General features: G+C 38.4%; 1 protein-coding gene and 2 long non-coding RNA genes across 5 annotated transcripts in view; 1 reads left to right on the top strand and 2 right to left on the bottom strand.

The window, feature by feature from the left end:
• Nucleotides 1–559: 559 nt before the first annotated feature.
• LOC106605620 (uncharacterized) lies at nt 560–6,851 on the bottom strand. 2 transcript variants are annotated; one of them, XR_001328906.2, is made up of 6 exons: nt 6,635–6,851; nt 1,699–1,798; nt 1,461–1,574; nt 1,317–1,339; nt 955–1,135; nt 560–830 (listed from the first exon to the last, which is right to left on the bottom strand). It is a non-coding gene; the product is annotated as an uncharacterized lncRNA (long non-coding RNA). The 2 variants fall into 2 exon arrangements; XR_006769950.1 differs by having other exon boundaries at nt 955–1,339.
• LOC106605619 (uncharacterized) lies at nt 3,566–6,578 on the top strand. Its single transcript, XR_001328905.2, has 4 exons — nt 3,566–3,767; nt 3,982–4,347; nt 4,441–4,476; nt 4,969–6,578. It is a non-coding gene; the product is annotated as an uncharacterized lncRNA (long non-coding RNA).
• Nucleotides 6,852–12,855: 6,004 nt separating the features above from the next.
• LOC106605617 (amyloid beta precursor like protein 1) overlaps nt 12,856–17,103 on the bottom strand; it is a 49,943-nt gene continuing 45,695 nt past the window's right edge. Inside the window, exon 17 of one of the 2 annotated variants that reach the window (XM_014201454.2) lies at nt 12,856–16,371. In XM_014201454.2, coding sequence (XP_014056929.1) covers nt 16,273–16,371 — 99 coding nt within the window. In that variant the 3' untranslated portion in view covers nt 12,856–16,272. Of the gene's footprint in view, nt 16,375–17,103 lie in introns of both variants that reach the window. The other variant, XM_014201453.2, reaches the window with a different exon arrangement.

The following is a 17,103-nucleotide window of genomic DNA, read 5'->3' as shown; positions in this document are numbered from 1 at the left end:
ACTATGACAACTAGCATAGCCGTGTCAGCAGATGACTGCTGTCTGAACACACACAATATGATTTGGTCACTTGCTGTTTGGGACAGTCAGTATTCCAAAACGGATTTGAGCATTAAGGTCTAGCGTGTGAACAAGGCTTTAGCTCCTCAAATGGGGATTTTGAAGGAGGAAGGGAAAGTCATAGTCAGTCATTGTCATACCCTGTAACAGGGCTGGGGTCAATAAAAATTGAAGCCAGTCAATTCGACAATTGAAAAAAGGACATCTATTTTCAAAGACTTCTCAATAAACTGAAAAGGAGATGCTATTCATGTGAAACATTTTTTTTCTTTTAAATATTTTTATTCAAATTACTTCCTAAAGTCACTTCCTAAGACTTCCATTCGAAATTACCCTAAACCTGGTAGCTAAGCAACTGAACAAAATGATAAAGTGTCTTATAACAAAATGATAAAGCTTGTCTTTTAACAACAAAATAAAAGTCTTATTGACCTTACAGATTCTACAAAATACAAAACACTGCTTTAAAAAGTAATACTTTTTAAAAAAATCACAGTCATCCAAATTCTGAATTTATTAAAAGGTTGTCTCTTATTGTTGTGTTATCTTCTGCATGTTAAGTGGGATTTTTTTCCTTCTTTCAGTCGTCACAGACAACTGAAAGGCTTGTCGTCACAGACAATATGGTTTTTGCTGCCTGCCATGGTTTGTTATAGTTGGATGCAATCATTAGGGGGGCTTGCTTCCATTTGATTCTATTAAGTTACTAGTGAATACTCCTTAGATGTTTGAGGATGTCAATCTTTCCATCTTCTGGTATAGCAGCACACCTGGAATAAGTTAAGATAGGACAAGTATAATCATTCTACCAGAATGTTTCAAGATTAGAGTTAATGTACTGATTTAATTATCTTAACCTAACGGTGAGTGGTCAAAATGAGTAAATTAACTTACCAATCATACAATGAATAGCCCTAATACTGGTATGGCTATGATCAAGATGTGAAATTTGATTTGTTCCGAATGGTTTTGTATTTTGTGAATTTGTTGATTTTTTCCACCCTCTCCAGATGCCACCGTATGAGGGGAAATTGATATTTTGGTTTTTAAATGTCTCAAAGAGTTCGGATTGCCACTGAAATGCAAATATTGGAAATGTGAAATTATACAACATTCCTAGCTGCATGCTGTAATAAGTAAAACCTACAATTTTTCTGAATAATGCATTTCACATATTCTTCCTCTTCAAACATATCATTGAATCAACACTCTGTATTTGAGGAACATAATGAAGTGTTGTTGATGGCGCTGTCTACCTCTAGGCACTGAAATTCTTTGCCTGTAGAGAAAAGAAAATACAAATATATTGCACGTGTGAATTCTTAAATGTCAGAACGTGAAATGTACTGCAGAGTGAACCTGAATGGTGTCATAGTCAGGAGACCTAGGTCAAAACTGACCTTTTGCTCGCTTTGTACATTTAGCATTGCCTGCTGAAAAAGCTGTAGTCCAGTCCTTTTTACGGTATATGACTTCACCTTTGCGATTTGTACAAGTAATGGTGAATCCTGGATCTGTAAGTAGGTGGAGCAGGTGGAGCAGTAAACATGTTATTTAATGGTTTCCTTACACTTGATAAGCTAAAGAGGCAGTTTGATCATTTTAAAAACAACTTAAATGGAGATGCAGTATAATTACCTTCATTGACTGATGGAGTTTTTACAGGAACATATAAAAAGGTGAGCAATATCACAATCCTTACATGTGCAGTCATTCTCAGGACTATTGCAACTATTGTCTAAAACAGAGAAAAATGTGAGAAATAAGTAACATGTAAAAAACAACATCTGCTTAGTTATGTATGTAGTGGAATACAAAGGAAACTGGAAAAACCAGTAGGAGACTGAGATAGAAACTATATTTTTGTTATTTAATACATGCATGACAGTGATTACAAAAAGGTGGGGGTGCAGTGCAAAAAGTTGCTTATTAAAAGAAAATCACAAGTTGAGGCTCTATGCTATCTACAGCACTGTAATAAATAAATAAAAATGAGACACACATTGAGGAGACCTGGTGTATAATAAGGGTAGATACTGTATGCAAAAGTATTGAACATGCAATTATGGGTCATCAGTTAAGGTGTTCTATGATGTCCCATATTTAGCTGTATGACATGTATTCAGTATGCTCTCAATGTTAAATTGTTGACTTCAACGGGCCACATGTACAGCCACAAACATCGGAACCTATCATAGTGGCTCAGAGGCCTGTGTACCCACATCCATCCCCACACATGAAGTCAGAGCCGATCGTAGCATTTAGGGGCCCTTAGCCAAAAGTTGTGAGCAAAACATTTTAGTAGCCCTCTTCTTGACAGCGAAGAGAAAATCAAGTTTTATTTCCTGCAATTCTACACATTTTGCCATGGAGTGGAGAGAAAATGTTTGCAGATTTTAATATAATATCTGATGATCAATGGGGGCCCCTCGGTCAGTAATTCGAACATGATTACCACAAGTTTAGATAGCTGACCGCTAGACTAATTTACCAGTCTAAAAATAGTTGACATGGGCTAATAAAGTGACTGTCAGTGACTGACATAAAAGAGAAAAACAGCCTATAAACCACCGCATTTTGAAATATCACCTTTTGTATTCTATTATTCGAACTCTCAACATTAAGTTCAGACCCGGACTGAGTTCCTAAATACAAAATGTTGAATTTTATTGTGGAAATTGATCCCCGGGCCTCAAAAGGGGGCCTCCAGTTGCCCATCCCTGCTATTGAGTAACATTTACCTAATTTGAACCATAGTATATTACAATACTGTAAATATAATATTTCAAAGCAATGCAATGTTTCCTGTGGCTACCCCACTCAACAGAGAAAGTTGACCCCTGGCCTAGCATGACAGAAGAGATGTAAAATTAGTGAACGTTTGTGGGAGACCTGCTAACCTTTCTGCTGAATCAAAAGGCCATACATAGTCCTCCCTTATCACAACCATAGAACCTAACAATCCTGTTGCTTCTTAATGTTGGTACTGTATTTCTGTTAAACAGGACCATTCAAAAAAGTAGGGGATATCTTACCAAACACATAACGTAATAGAAGGGATGCAACAAAATAAGTTTGGAATTGATTGTATACACGTTTTTCTTTCTCTTACGCACAAAGTTGGCCTATTGATGCCATCTTGTGGACACTGAAAAGCAGATGTTGAGATATTATGTACATAGTGAGTATAAGTATTTTCTGCACATTTAATAATGCACTGTATGCATTAATTAATATAATATAATTGATATATTAATTGATGTATATATTTGTTTTTCTTAATTCATATACATGGTTAATTTTGTTGTTTGAATTCAACCTCAGATAACCTGATATTTATATAATTCACTATGCCAAAATGTAATGAATGTATAAATAAAAGAGTAATGTCATTTACCTATATAGGCTGTAGGAATTTTACTTGTATTGACTTACAATGTTGCATTCCGACACCAAATTATAACCAGTGGCAGCCACATGTATAGAACAGCCATGAAACACTTTGACCCGTTTCTTGAAAATTCTGTCAATGTTACAGTACATTGAATGCCTGTGTCAATGTGGTTTCTGTGGCTATAACTGCTCTTTTCTTCTTAGGTACAGGAAACAAGTCAATCATTTTCACATGTGTTGGAACCATATTCAACAAAGAAACGACACAATTAGATCACCAATGTTCCGCGCTTTTCTATTGCTGTTACTGGCAGGTAAGAAAATATTCCCGTGTTTTTTTTTTATATCTATGTTTAACTGTTTGATAATATGCAGTAAAATGTAGAGGAAAGATTCAGAGGAAGCATCAGAGCTTTACCTGATACATGACCACTTAGATGGCATGCACTGACAAGACCTCAATTAGACAGATGATTCTATTCTTACAGTATCTCATTACCCACACACTCTTTGTCTCTTCTCCACAAGGTCCTGCACACACTAGTGTGAAGGTAAACCAGTGGACGTCTGAAACTCGCTACACATTGGGAGACACAGCCATTTTGCATTGCAACATAACCTCCGATCAGGAGGTGATAGAGAACTGTGAAATGCATTGGGTAATCATGGATATCAACAACAAAAACCGAACAATAGATGTCCTGAAGACAGAGTTGTATAAGCAACGTGTAAACATTGAGTCAATTGAAAGCACCACTTCCATGACATTAAGAAACCTGACCTTACATGACAGAGATATGCCAAACTGTACAGCAGAGTGCTACTTTGATGGACAATATAAAAGATATTTTGGGATGGGTTCTGTTCAGATTTTCGAAGAGATGGAAGTAAAGGGTATGTATTACTGTATATCTTATGATGTTGTATATCTATATGTAGTAAGGATTCTTCAGAAAATGATATCCCTCTTATTTTCCCTTTCACCAGAAGTCACCCAGGACAAGACAACTGTGGCTCCAAGTGGTAAGTCACTATAAGGTTTTATTCATGCTAAATACTAGTTTAGTACATTATGTGTCCGTTTCACCGAAATGTATTAAATAAAGATGTAATAGCTCAATTTGTTTTGCTGTAATGTAAACAGTTATATAATTTCTTTATTATTTTATTTTACATTATGTCCTAAATCAAGTTACTAAAGAACTAGGATAATTTATACAATCACCACCAAATCCTGGATTAGGCCTTAATTTATTTATTTTTGTTTTTAAAAAGCACTTTTAAAACAAGTCTAGTCAATTTAGCCTAGTCCTGGACAAAAACAATTACTCAATAGAGAATCTCCATTTTACGTGTTTTTTCATCCAGACAAGGCTTAATCTGTGTCCGGGAAAGCACCTAGTGCAGTTGAGTCTAGGACTTGGCAATATGATGAACAACATGTTATAATAGGTTTGATAGCATTCTCTCTACACAACATGTTGTATTGCTAACATGACTGTCTTCTTCTTGCAGAACTTTAAGAGGAGCCATTTTACCCCTGGATCAAATATCTACTGTTCTCTAGTAATCTTCTAATCTTTCTTGTAGCAACAGCTATTTATGTGTTTTACATGCGAAAACAAATGCAAAGGAATTAAAGAACGAATTGGCCGTGTTACTGCTGTATGCATCTCTCGTCCAGCACCAGATCAAATGCCACCTTTATGAGAATGTATCAAATTGATATAACATGGCTTTGGCTAGTGTAAGTGTCCAGTGCTGGTGATCGCGTGCCCGTTGGAGCCGCTTCTTCTTGTTTTCAGCGGATAGGAGTGGAACCCAGTGTGGTCGCCTGCTGACAAGGACCGATGAGTTGTGCATTCCGATACGCCATTCTCTGTAAACCATAACACATGGATGGGCAACTTTGATTCTTGTGGGGGCCACAAAAGATCTAAACTGATCACGAGGGGCTGCCGTTGCTCTCAGGTCTCATACCCACATCCATAGCTGTTTTACAGCGAATTTCCTGCTATTCTACACATTTTGCCATAGGGTGTAGAGAAATGTTGGCCGTTTTAATATGATATCTTAGTGAGACTGACAAACAAAAAAAACTATGGGGGACATCTCGGCCGATAATTCGACCATGATTACAAGTTTAGATAGCTGTCCGATAAACTAATTTGGCAATCTAAAAAATGTTAGCTGACATGGGATAATTGACTGACTATCTGTGTCTGACATAAACAAGAGAAACCTTTCTGAAACACAACCACATTTCGAAATTGCACCCTGTGTATTCTACTATTCTAACCCATAACAGTAAATGTAGACCCCGTCTGAGTTCCTAATTGATTCGAGTTCCTTTAAAAGGAGACGCGGGACGCAAGTTGCCCAATTTTACCCTAGACAATGTCGTGCGTGAAAAGTCTCCGAGGCCGACCGTTTCAAATAAACTGGCCACTGAGTGTATATGATATGAATAGTGATAAGACGAGCTAATGAAATAGGCTGCCAATGCAACGTTAGCCTAGTCTACTACAGGCTGCACAGTTTTTGTAGTTCACGTGTCGCCTTGCAAAACCGGTCACATACAATATTGTGGCTTCAAGGTAATCAAAATCGAAAGCAAAATGTTTCTTTCGTTTTTATTTTATTTTCAACTTTACATTGTTCATTATATAGCTACCGTAGGCTACTATGCTATTGATTAATACACAATTTATCATACTTAAATTGACTGTTCACTTAAAATCCCAGACTATATTCAAATGAAAGCTTTAACAGCCTCTGCTGTTTTTCGAATCCCAGACTGTAGCTTTAACATGAAATTATCAATATTACAGAAGGACATGGGATCTTTTTTTATTTGTATTATTAGCTGGTTATATTAGGCTTACTACAGTATGCCACAAAACCTATATATATAGGCTACTATCCTGGCCTAGGCTATGCTACTGTAAGGCTGACGCTTCACATTTCTGCCTCGAAAAAACTGTCAAATATAATGTGGAATTGTGGATCAAAATCGAAAGTGAAATGTTATTCTTGTTTTTACTTTATCTTTTCAACTTTACAATGTTCATTATATAGCTACTGTAGGCCTACTGTGCTATTGATTAATAAACTATCATAATCAAGTTTACTATTCACTTTAATCCTGGTTAAATCTGAGGTGCAAAACATCAGTTCCTACCGTGGTGCTGGTACAGTACTGGAGTGCAGCAGACTGGCATTCAAATCACTGTACAGATATAGCCTTCACGGACAGGTAATACAGGTCAGTGACTAGCGTGACGATTAGTGTAACCTAGGCTACGGAAATAATAATAATACATTTACATTTACATGTAAGTCATTTAGCAGACGCTCTTATCCAGAGCGACTTACAAATTGGTGCATTCACCTTATGATATCCAGTGGAACAACCACTTTACAATAGTGCATCTAAATCTTTTAAGGGGGGGGGGGTTAGAAGGATTACTTTATCCTATCCTAGGTATTCCTTAAAGAGGTGGGGTTTCAGGTGTCTCCGGAAGGTGGTGATTGACTCCGCTGTCCTGGCGTCGTGAGGGAGCTTGTTCCACCATTGGGGTGCCAGAGCAGCGAACAGTTTTGACTGGGCTGAGCGGGAACTGTGATTCCTCAGAGGTAGGGGGGCCAGCAGGCCAGAGGTGGATGAACGCAGTGCCCTTGTTTGGGTGTAGGGCCTGATCAGAGCCTGAAGGTATGGAGGTGCCGTTCCCTTCACAGCTCCGTAGGCAATCACCATGGTCTTGTAGCGGAAATAATAACAATAGTATAATGAATACAGATATTAAGAAACGAAAGTTGAGTTTATAAAGGTAAAAGAGGAAACTTACATCCTTGTATGCCATGGGTTTTATGTGTACTTATGTTAGCAAATGTTGTATAAAAGGCAGACACAACGCAGGCTACAAACGTATTACAACTCTAGCAGGCCAATCCTTCTGCTGGAGGTATGCTGGGTATGCTTGCCATTCCAAAGAAACATAAAGTAAATTTAGGGAATACTTGTAAAGCTGTGGGAGGAGTGCTACTGTATGATCAAACTACCATTCAGCTCCTGAAATTCATCTGCTTGAAATCGAGCACAATGTCAAATCCTATCCCTATACAATTCACCTACAATGACACAAGCAGGCAAAGGAATTATGTTTCTGTATCTAGAATCCACTCCAGAAAGATGTCCCGGTTGTCTGTAAGACAAAAAACGAACAAAATGATACTCCGTTTGTACAGTTTTAACAACAGTTGAACCGTGCCAGCATAACATCAACATTAGGGTAGACAAGTTGAACATGCATACATGTGCACAGGCACAGAGGTTACCTTTACAACAATATCAATCAAATGTATTTATAAAGCCCTTTTTACATCAGCCAGTGCTGTACACAGGGGCGAAAATCTGATATCAACTTTGGAGGGGACAATTACATGACATTTTCTCAAGAGCAATTCCTGAGGGGGACACTAAAAGTAGTGCTGTAACACATAGCCTACATTGTAATATGGTAAATGTATATTGAGGAACCAAAGAAATAAGGTGTTTGCCCGTACTCCTAACTACCGGTACCCAAAACTACACAACTAATCACAACAGCAATACCATTGCCTTTAACAAATCTTAGTTCAGTCACCAGTTTAAGTTGAGAGTGGGGGTATCCATGGCATTTTCCAATTATGTTCCTATTTTACAAGTCAAAAAAATGGAGAACCTTTCATAATGTTGCCAAACAAAGACTCAACAAACTTACCTGAGACTCCCTGTCTCTGCCAGTCTGTCCCTGCATAGCTGTCCCCAACTCTGCTGTCTGTGTGCCATCTGTTGCCTGCTCTGCCTAATGACATCATTGTGAAACATTTCCATTAGAATTTCATTTCTTTCTTATGAACATTTTATCAACTAGTCTGAGATATTAGGCTACTAGGGTTCTTACTTTGCGTTTTGGTGTACTGAAAAATACTCTGATGTCCGTCTTTTATTTTTCTGCCATTTTTCTACCTGACTGGCTGGCTGGCTACACACACACACAGTGTGTAGGTTATTTACAGTAGGAGATGGGCTTCTATCATCTTCTATCATTCTATTTGGGCTTCGATCTAAAAGGTAGCTAGCAAATGTGAAACGGATTAAAATGACAAGAGTTGACAGCTGTATGAGTTCACCATTTACACAACATATGCTGCAACCTTTTGTAATTTTAATAGTTTGTTTCATATTGGCTGGCTTCCAACAATAGCTGAATTTGCAAAGCTAGCGAGCACCAATTCAGTTTCAGTGGTGTTTGCTATAATCTTCGCTACCCGGGTTAAATAAAGGAGAAATAAAATAAATAAATAAAAGTTCCCTTGCGACAATTTAGCTTTTGCAACGAGACCATTAAATATATTTAAGACAATGGTAGAAGTCGCTAACCTTATCACAGGGACTTTGAAGCACTAACTTACAGTAGACACGACCCCTCTGTTACCTTGCCAACTAAGGAACTGGCAGTGGATCAAACCATTGTGAGGCAAAGGGTGGGGGGGTCGCATTCTTTTTGAAACTTAAAAACGCGCTATTAAGTGTCTATAATCAGCACAATTGCTTTCATTGCGTATTATTAATATTATTTAAATTACATAGTTATGTTTCAGTGATATATTGGGGGGGACAAATCATATTTTTCCCAGGATGGGGGGGTCGTGTCCCCCCCGTCCCCCCCGGGATTTCCGCCCCTGGCTGTACAGAAACCCAGCCTAAAACCCCAATCAGCAAGCAATGCAGATGTAAACTCAGCAAAAAAAAGAAACATCCCTTTTTCAGGACCCTGTCTTTCAAAGATAATTAGAAAAAATCCAAATAACTTCACAGATCTTCATTGTAAATGATTATTCAATGAACCATGAACAATTAATGAACATGCACCTGTGGAATGGTCGTTAAGACACTAACAGCTTACAGACAGTAGGCAATTAAGGTCACAGTTATGAAAACTTAGGACACTAAAGAGGCCTTTCTACGGACTCTGAAAAACACCAAAAGAAAGATGCCCAGGGTCCGACTGGTTTGTGACCACTGGCCTAGATAAATAATGATTTATAAAATGTCATCTAAAAAATAAGTCATAATTAGCCTAATGAAGCCTAATAACGTTCCAACCAAATAACATGTGCTGAGCCTGCTGACACTTTATTTTATTTTTAGAAAATAATTCCACTCAGATGAGTTTCAATTGGAACAAGTGAATTTGACTTAGTAGACAAGCAAAACCATTGACTATGGTGTTTAAGACAGTATTGCTGCTGAGGGTTGTTATTTGGTCCAGAATAAACCATAAAACCATAACCATGTTGACTTCCTGACATTGCACATAGTTTCAGTCTGTGACGTTTAAAAACTGGAATGGAAATTTAGGTGAAAGAACAGGATGTGATGTCATTGTGCTTCATGTTCTATTGAAACTAAATAGATGTTTGGTTGATGTGTGGTTGTGTTCAACTCCCTGCTCTGACATCCATAAAATGCACAAACACATTTGCAGAACACTTGAGGTTTTATTCCCTTAACTATCAATGCTGTTATGTTTTGTACAAATATGAAGGTGGATTTCAATCAAGACCTCAAACCCCAAATATGGCAGCAAACTGTTTATAGTGTTGCACACAGTATAGATACCTTCACCAATGTAGATAATAAAATAGGCTACACCAGGCCACAATAAAAGCCATACTTTAGAACACTCCACTTTCATGTGGGTGGTGTGTTTATTAATGTGTTATTGTGACAGAACACATGCATCTCTCTAGGTGACCCCACGCTGGCTGATATGATAAAATCAAGACAACTATCCCATCCAGTAGTCAGAGCGGAAGAACAGTGATTCAAGAAAGTGTTTCGTGGGTCATTTTTTATTTTATTACAGTTTTAATTAGCTTAATCAGATCTCCATTGCTCAGATTTCTTGCACATGAATTACACTCTACATAGCTCAGGGACAATTGGCCAAATGAGTCAGTTGTCTGACCTCTTCTAGAGCAGAGTATGTCTTTGGTCAAGTTCTGAATGGATTTGAAGATCAGCTCCCTCATTCCAATCAGAGTATAGTCAAAATGGTGGGAGTTCACATTATATACAGACAGTATCTGTCAGGCATAGAGCAATAATTGGTTCACAGTTGTGCTTGGCGCCACAACATGGACAATTTAGTTATAGACTTTTTTATATTGAACATTTATTTAACTCGGCAAGTCTGTTTTAGAACAAATTCTTATTTACGATGATAGCCTACCGGGGAACAGTGGGTTAACTGCCTTGTTCAGGGGCAGAACAACAGATTTCTACCTTGTCAGCTCAGAGATTTAATCTTGCAACCTTTCGTTTACTAGTCCAACGCTCCAACCACGAGGCTATCTGCCGCCCCTCTATGACTGCCGGGAAGGCGGAGTTCTTCCCTCAGACACATGAAATTGTTAAAAAAAAAAAGGACCACCTCGCCTTCCCGGCGCTATGGCTGCTGAATCAAGTGCACCTAGCGGGAACAGAGCAAAACGAATAAAAAAACTGGAACGGAAGGCTTTATTGTTGGTGAAAGATTAGTGGAATCTGTGTGGGTAGCTGGACAGGTAGGATGACTGACAGTGAGGGTGAACAGGTGGTCACGGGTCAGGTGACAGAGGAATGGATGAGACTGAGGCAGGAATTCCTTTAACCATAAAGTGGTATATTTACTGAGTAGTCTGTGCTGCATAACAAAGGAAACAGAATAACGTGTATCCAATCAAATCCATCATCACAAAGATCTAATCATAACAATCATTAATTATTAACATAATTTAGGGAATTCAACAATCCAGTTCATTAATAAGTCAATAGGAATCATCGGTGAGTAATTTAGGCTCGTAACTATTTATCATAAATCATGAAAGAATAATACAAACAGTGATCGGTTATTCAATCTATAATCGCCATTAGTTGGATATCAGAGCCGATCAGTTCAACAAACAATGACTTTCTTATTTCACCCTTTCAAGTGTCTTCATGTGTACACGGAATTTCATTACATATTAACCATACCAATTGCATAATTGGCCTATTATGATCCGTAGGGCCGGAATCATTGACCATTCACATTAGACAAAATGTTTGAATAACTTCAAACAACTGATGGCCCACTCTCCCGATCGCAACAGATAGTTCAGATGAAAGTTCAGATGAAAGGTAACGGAGTCGGTGGATTTACGTGGATTCATGGACGCACAGAACTTCTGGATTAGACAGAGTGAAGGAAGAGAAAGCAGCGCGATCAGGCGATGGTGATTTCCTCCTTTTATGGAGTGGAGATCTGTCGGACATTTCCACCTGACCTAATTAAAGCGCCCCTGGCCCAGCGGAGTAAGTGGCAATGAATTAAAGGATTATTCCACCAACTCCATGGGCTTTTTCTACAGTTGGGTTGTTTACAGAAATGTTCGATATATCGAATAGGAATTCCTCAGAGCTCGACCAGTAGATCGCTACTGACTGGTTTGTGACCACTGGCCTAGATAAATAATTATGTATCAAATGTCATCTAAAAAATAAGTCATAATTAGCCTAATAGAAGCCTAATAATGTTACAACCAAATAACATGTGCTTAGCCTGCTGACACTATTTTATTTTTAGAATGATGAAAACAGCAAATAAATCCACTCAGATGAGTTTCAATTGGAACAAGTGAATTTGACTTAGTAGACAAGCAAAACCATTGACTATGGTGTTTAAGACAGTATTGCTGCTGAGGGTTGTCATTTGGTCTAGAATAAACCGTAAACCATAACCATGTTGACTTCCTTACATTGCAGATAGTTTCAGTCTGTGACGTTTAAAAACTGGAATGGAAATTGAGATGAAACAACAGGATGTGATGTCATTGTGCTTCATGTTCTATTGAATCTAAATAGGTGTTTGGTTGATGTGTGGTTGTGTACAACTCCCTGCTCTGACATCCATAAAATGCACAAACACATTTGCAGAACACTTGAGGTTTTATTCCCTTAACTATCAATGCTGGTTATGTTTTGTACACATATGAAGGTGGATTTCAATCAAGACCTCAAACCCCAAATATGGCAGCAAACTGTTTATAGTGTTGCACACAGTATAGATACCTTCACCAATCTAGATAATAAAAGAGGCTACACCAGGCCACAATAAAAGCCATACTTTAGAACACTCCACTTTCATGTGGGTGGTGTGTTTATTAATGTGTTATTATAACCAGAGAATACCTCTCTGGTTATAGCCTCTCTGGTTATAGCTGTGACAGAACACATGCATCTCTCTAGGTGACCCCATACTGGCTGATATAATAAAATCAAGACAACTATCCCATCCAGTAGTCAGAGCGGAAGAACAGTGATTCAAGAAAGTGTTTCGTGGGTCATTTTTAATTTTATTACAGTTTTAATTAGCTTAATCAGATCTCCATTGCTCAGATTTCTTGCACATGAATTACACTCTACATAGCTCAGGGACAATTGGCCAAATGAGTCAGCTGTCTGACCTCTTCTAGAGCAGAGTATGTCTTTGGTCAAGTTCTGAATGGATTTGAAGATCAGCTCCCTCATTCCAATCAGAATATAGTCAAAATGGTGGGAGTTCACATTATATACAGTCAGTATCTGTCAGTATCTGTCTGACATAGAGCAATAATTTGTTCACAGTTGTGTTTGGCGCCACACCATGGACAATTTTGTTATAGACTTGATTTTTAAATTGAACATTTATTTAACTAGGCAAGTCAGTTAAGAACAAATTCTTATTTACAATGACGGCCTACAGGGGAAGAGTGGGTTAACTGCCTTGTTCATGGGCAGAACGACAGATTTTTACCTTGTCAGCTCGGGGATTCGATCCAACAACCTTTCGGTTACTGGCCCAACAATACACTTAGACAGTGTAGGTCTACTGTATCTGAACTGCAGGTTAGACATTTAACCTCTTTAGGGTGCCTTAAACAAGCTACTATATTTTTCATACAGTGAGAAAACATTACCCTCAATCCAATGGATAATTACTTAAATAAAAAATACATAATTATATCCAAAACACAGCATTGTAAAAGGCAATAATGCAGCAATTAAACTCTCCATATAATTGTTTACATTTTCATTGGTGGGGAGGGGAGGGAGGCCAACATAGAAGTATCTTAATCAAGAGAGGACATACAGATGTGTGTTCAGTCACTACAGTATACACCATTCTACATCTGCTAAATGCTGGTATGAAAACCTTGAGTCTTTGGGGAATCATAGGCAAGCTTATTCTCTTCTATGGTTTCAGTAGTATCGATACAATGTTCAACTGACTTAAACTGGGAACATTCCATGTTTTCATTCACTAAATGGAGCTGTACAAATTATACAAAGACTATCTCAGCTCTATAATTATCTTGGTTCAGTAACCACAACCCGTGATTCCTACAATCCAAAAGCAATACATCGAAAATTCAAATTTCTGAGGTCAATTCTTTGAACTCCTCTTCCCATATTCAAAGCAGTGTTTGAATAAAGAAACAGAACGGTTTGAGGTGATGAGGCTGAGTCAGCCACATCTCTCCTCTGATGTGATCAATAATTTACTCCCTCATGTCACCAGTGGTTTCATGGAGTACACAACAGCAGAACAACCTAGCCATGAGTTATAAATAAACAATGAACCTCCTAGGATGTTTCCGGAATGGTGGTGTTTTACAAAGTGCTATTTTCAGAATTCTGGGAGTTGGTTTTGGTTAGGGTCCTCTGTAGTACAGTAGGCCAACAGTAGTTGTAGTTGACACCGTAGATTACGAAGAAACCTCCTACTGTGTATGTGACCATCCAACACAGAGAACTCTCTCTGGTACCAAAATCATGTAGTGGAAAATAAATTCAACATAAAACCCATCCAAGAGGTCAACAATCAGCCACTGAAAAGTGGACAATCCCTTCTTATCTATATACAGTGAATGATATTGATCATGATAACGGTGACAGATACTTCAGTGAGATGCAACACATCTCCCTAGTAGACTAACATTCAACTGGTGTTTACACAGCGTCTATATGTTCTGTATTGTATGTTCATCCTGCCTGAAACCGGCTATGTCCCTAATAAAGATTAAACTTGAATTTGAAGCAATAAACTGAAAATAACTCACTAAGGTGTGCTAGAGCAAATATTGTGGTCCCACCCAATCTGAGCAATAGTCCAGTCCTCGGCGTACCTCCCTTACATGCAACTATTACCCAATATCACCATGTTGCCAACATCACTATGTTCCCTAATACTAAAGTCCATTTCACCACAATAATGAAATGACATCCCACTGTTCTCATTCAGACCTGCAAATAGTGAAAAGAGACATCCAATGTTAAACTACAGTGAGATCATGAGGAAGGTTTTGGATATGTAGCTTGTCTACTGATTACAGGTTAGTCCTTGGGGTTCTACTCGGGGAGTGATGCCCTACCGAAGAGGAAATGGAGTCTCAACGTCTACCTAAAATACATTCAGTCAGAAGTTAACTGTGTCGTCTTGTGCTGGTTTTTACAACAGTCCGTTTTCAATCAGCCATGTTAGGAAAATGTTCTCTCTCTGAACAGCACAAGGTATTCTTTTTTTGTTTTTATTCCATTACACTGATGCAAAATCATTCTAGAAATGTCTATTTTGAATGTTTTTTTTTTCTAAAGATATTTACACTGTCCATTTGAATCTGTCACATTTCCATCTTATCAAAAGCAAAGAACAGGAACAACACAAAGACGGTAGCATCATACACCAAATCTGCATGCTTTCATTAAAATAATGGACTTCTCATTACTTTGTTACAATTTTTTAGGTAGCAGTCATTCACTTAACTTAATGGTACATTTGGTACATTAGTTCAATTAAATAGTTCACATCACATAGAATAGGCACTGGGTGCCGGTTGTGTCAGATGCCACAGACTGAAGGAGATGAGGTTGGGCTGAATATCAAAAGACCACCAACCCATTTTACTATGGATTGATAATATATATGTGGGTTTAAGTAATAACTAAGTAACAACTAAGTTAATCAAGCTTCAATATCTCACATTCCCTACCCAACCTCCTCATCTCTGCTTAATCATTATAACTGTGCCTGGCTTTGAAAGAAGATGTCCTACATTGACTCATGGAGGTGGGGTTGGCTTGGTGGTCATCATGTCAGAGTCATTGTAGCTTTAGATCGAGAACCAGTTTGTATGGAGATTTAAATCAGTTATACTATAATCAGACTATATTCGTTGTTCACAATTTACACCATTTATCTGAACTGGAATATAATGAACCAGAGCTGTAACACAATCCAACAAAGAATAAACAGATGACATACACAACAAAGCAAAATGCACTGTTCAACATTGAGTCAGTTTCTGACAAATATCAATCCATTTCATTAAGAATAAGGGGGTCAACTCAAGCCATTCCAATGGCATTCCTATCCAAGTAGACAGGAGTGAATCTCTCTAAATGAGATGATTGTTACACTGTGGCATTAATGTCCACCCCTTTATTCTAGACCAGAAGAGTAACAGGATGGATCAGTTGGTAATACATCTCTGTTACTGGTTTACATTCCAAAACTGATGTGGGGACATGGTTGGTCAGAGGATTGGGAAATATACCCCCTATTTGCTTGTCAAGTTACATTAAAGTGTTGGTCGTAATGATACATCTTAATACATCATAGGCGGTGTGACTGGGACTGCTCCCTAGGAGGGGAACAAGGAAAGGGAGCGCCTCGTGTGATTGGGCATGACCGGGAGGCCACATCCATCGCCTCAGTTCATTTGTTCAAAGAATTTGTAGGTGGGGTTTTCGTAGCCGTGGTTCTGCATCTTGTTTAGTTGGCGCTCCTCTGGGGTCAGCATAGGGTCAACCTGCTGTGAGACACGGAGGGTCAAAGGTCATACTGATACAGATACAGTACAAGTAAATGCTACGGTATAAGGAAGTACTATCAGCAGGAAGGAGGGGACACTAATGTGCTATAAGCATAAAGTGCCTCTCCTACACTTTGAATACCTGCCTACGAAAAGCCAACTGACATTTACTCCTGAGGTGTTGCTCTGCTGCGCCATCTATAGTCACCATGGTTATGATTTGACCCTGCTTGTCATTTATGAACTTCTTAAAAAATTATCTGGCCTTAATGGCCACATGTATCTCCACCCGGTACAGCCAGAAGAGGGCTGACCACCCCTCAGAGCCCGATTCCTCTCTAGGTTTCTTCCTAGGTTCCTGCTTTTTAGGGAGTTTTTCCTAGCCTCTGTGCTTCTACATCTGCATTGCTTTCTCTCTGGGGTTTTAGGCTAGGCATCTGTAAAGCACTGTGACAACTGCTGATGTAAAAATGGCTTTATAAAATACATTTGATTGATTGTGTTTAGTTTTATTTTGCATACAGCTAAAAGCTGTACAAACAAACATCAACTAAACAACAAATTGTGTGAGTAATGGAACTGGAAGGGATGATGATCAAGGAAGAAGGTTTATGGCATTGAGATCGGAGGAAGCCTTGATGGTCAGATAAGTCAAAACAATATTTAAACCCACACACTAATAAATAGATCTACTGGACTGCCATTTATTTGATTGAACCGTTATTTAAC

The sequence above is a fragment of the Salmo salar genome, chromosome ssa05, assembly GCF_905237065.1.
Source record: "Salmo salar chromosome ssa05, Ssal_v3.1, whole genome shotgun sequence".
Classification (NCBI taxonomy): Eukaryota; Metazoa; Chordata; class Actinopteri; order Salmoniformes; family Salmonidae; genus Salmo; species Salmo salar.
This window is presented reverse-complemented; position numbering and strand designations above follow the sequence as displayed.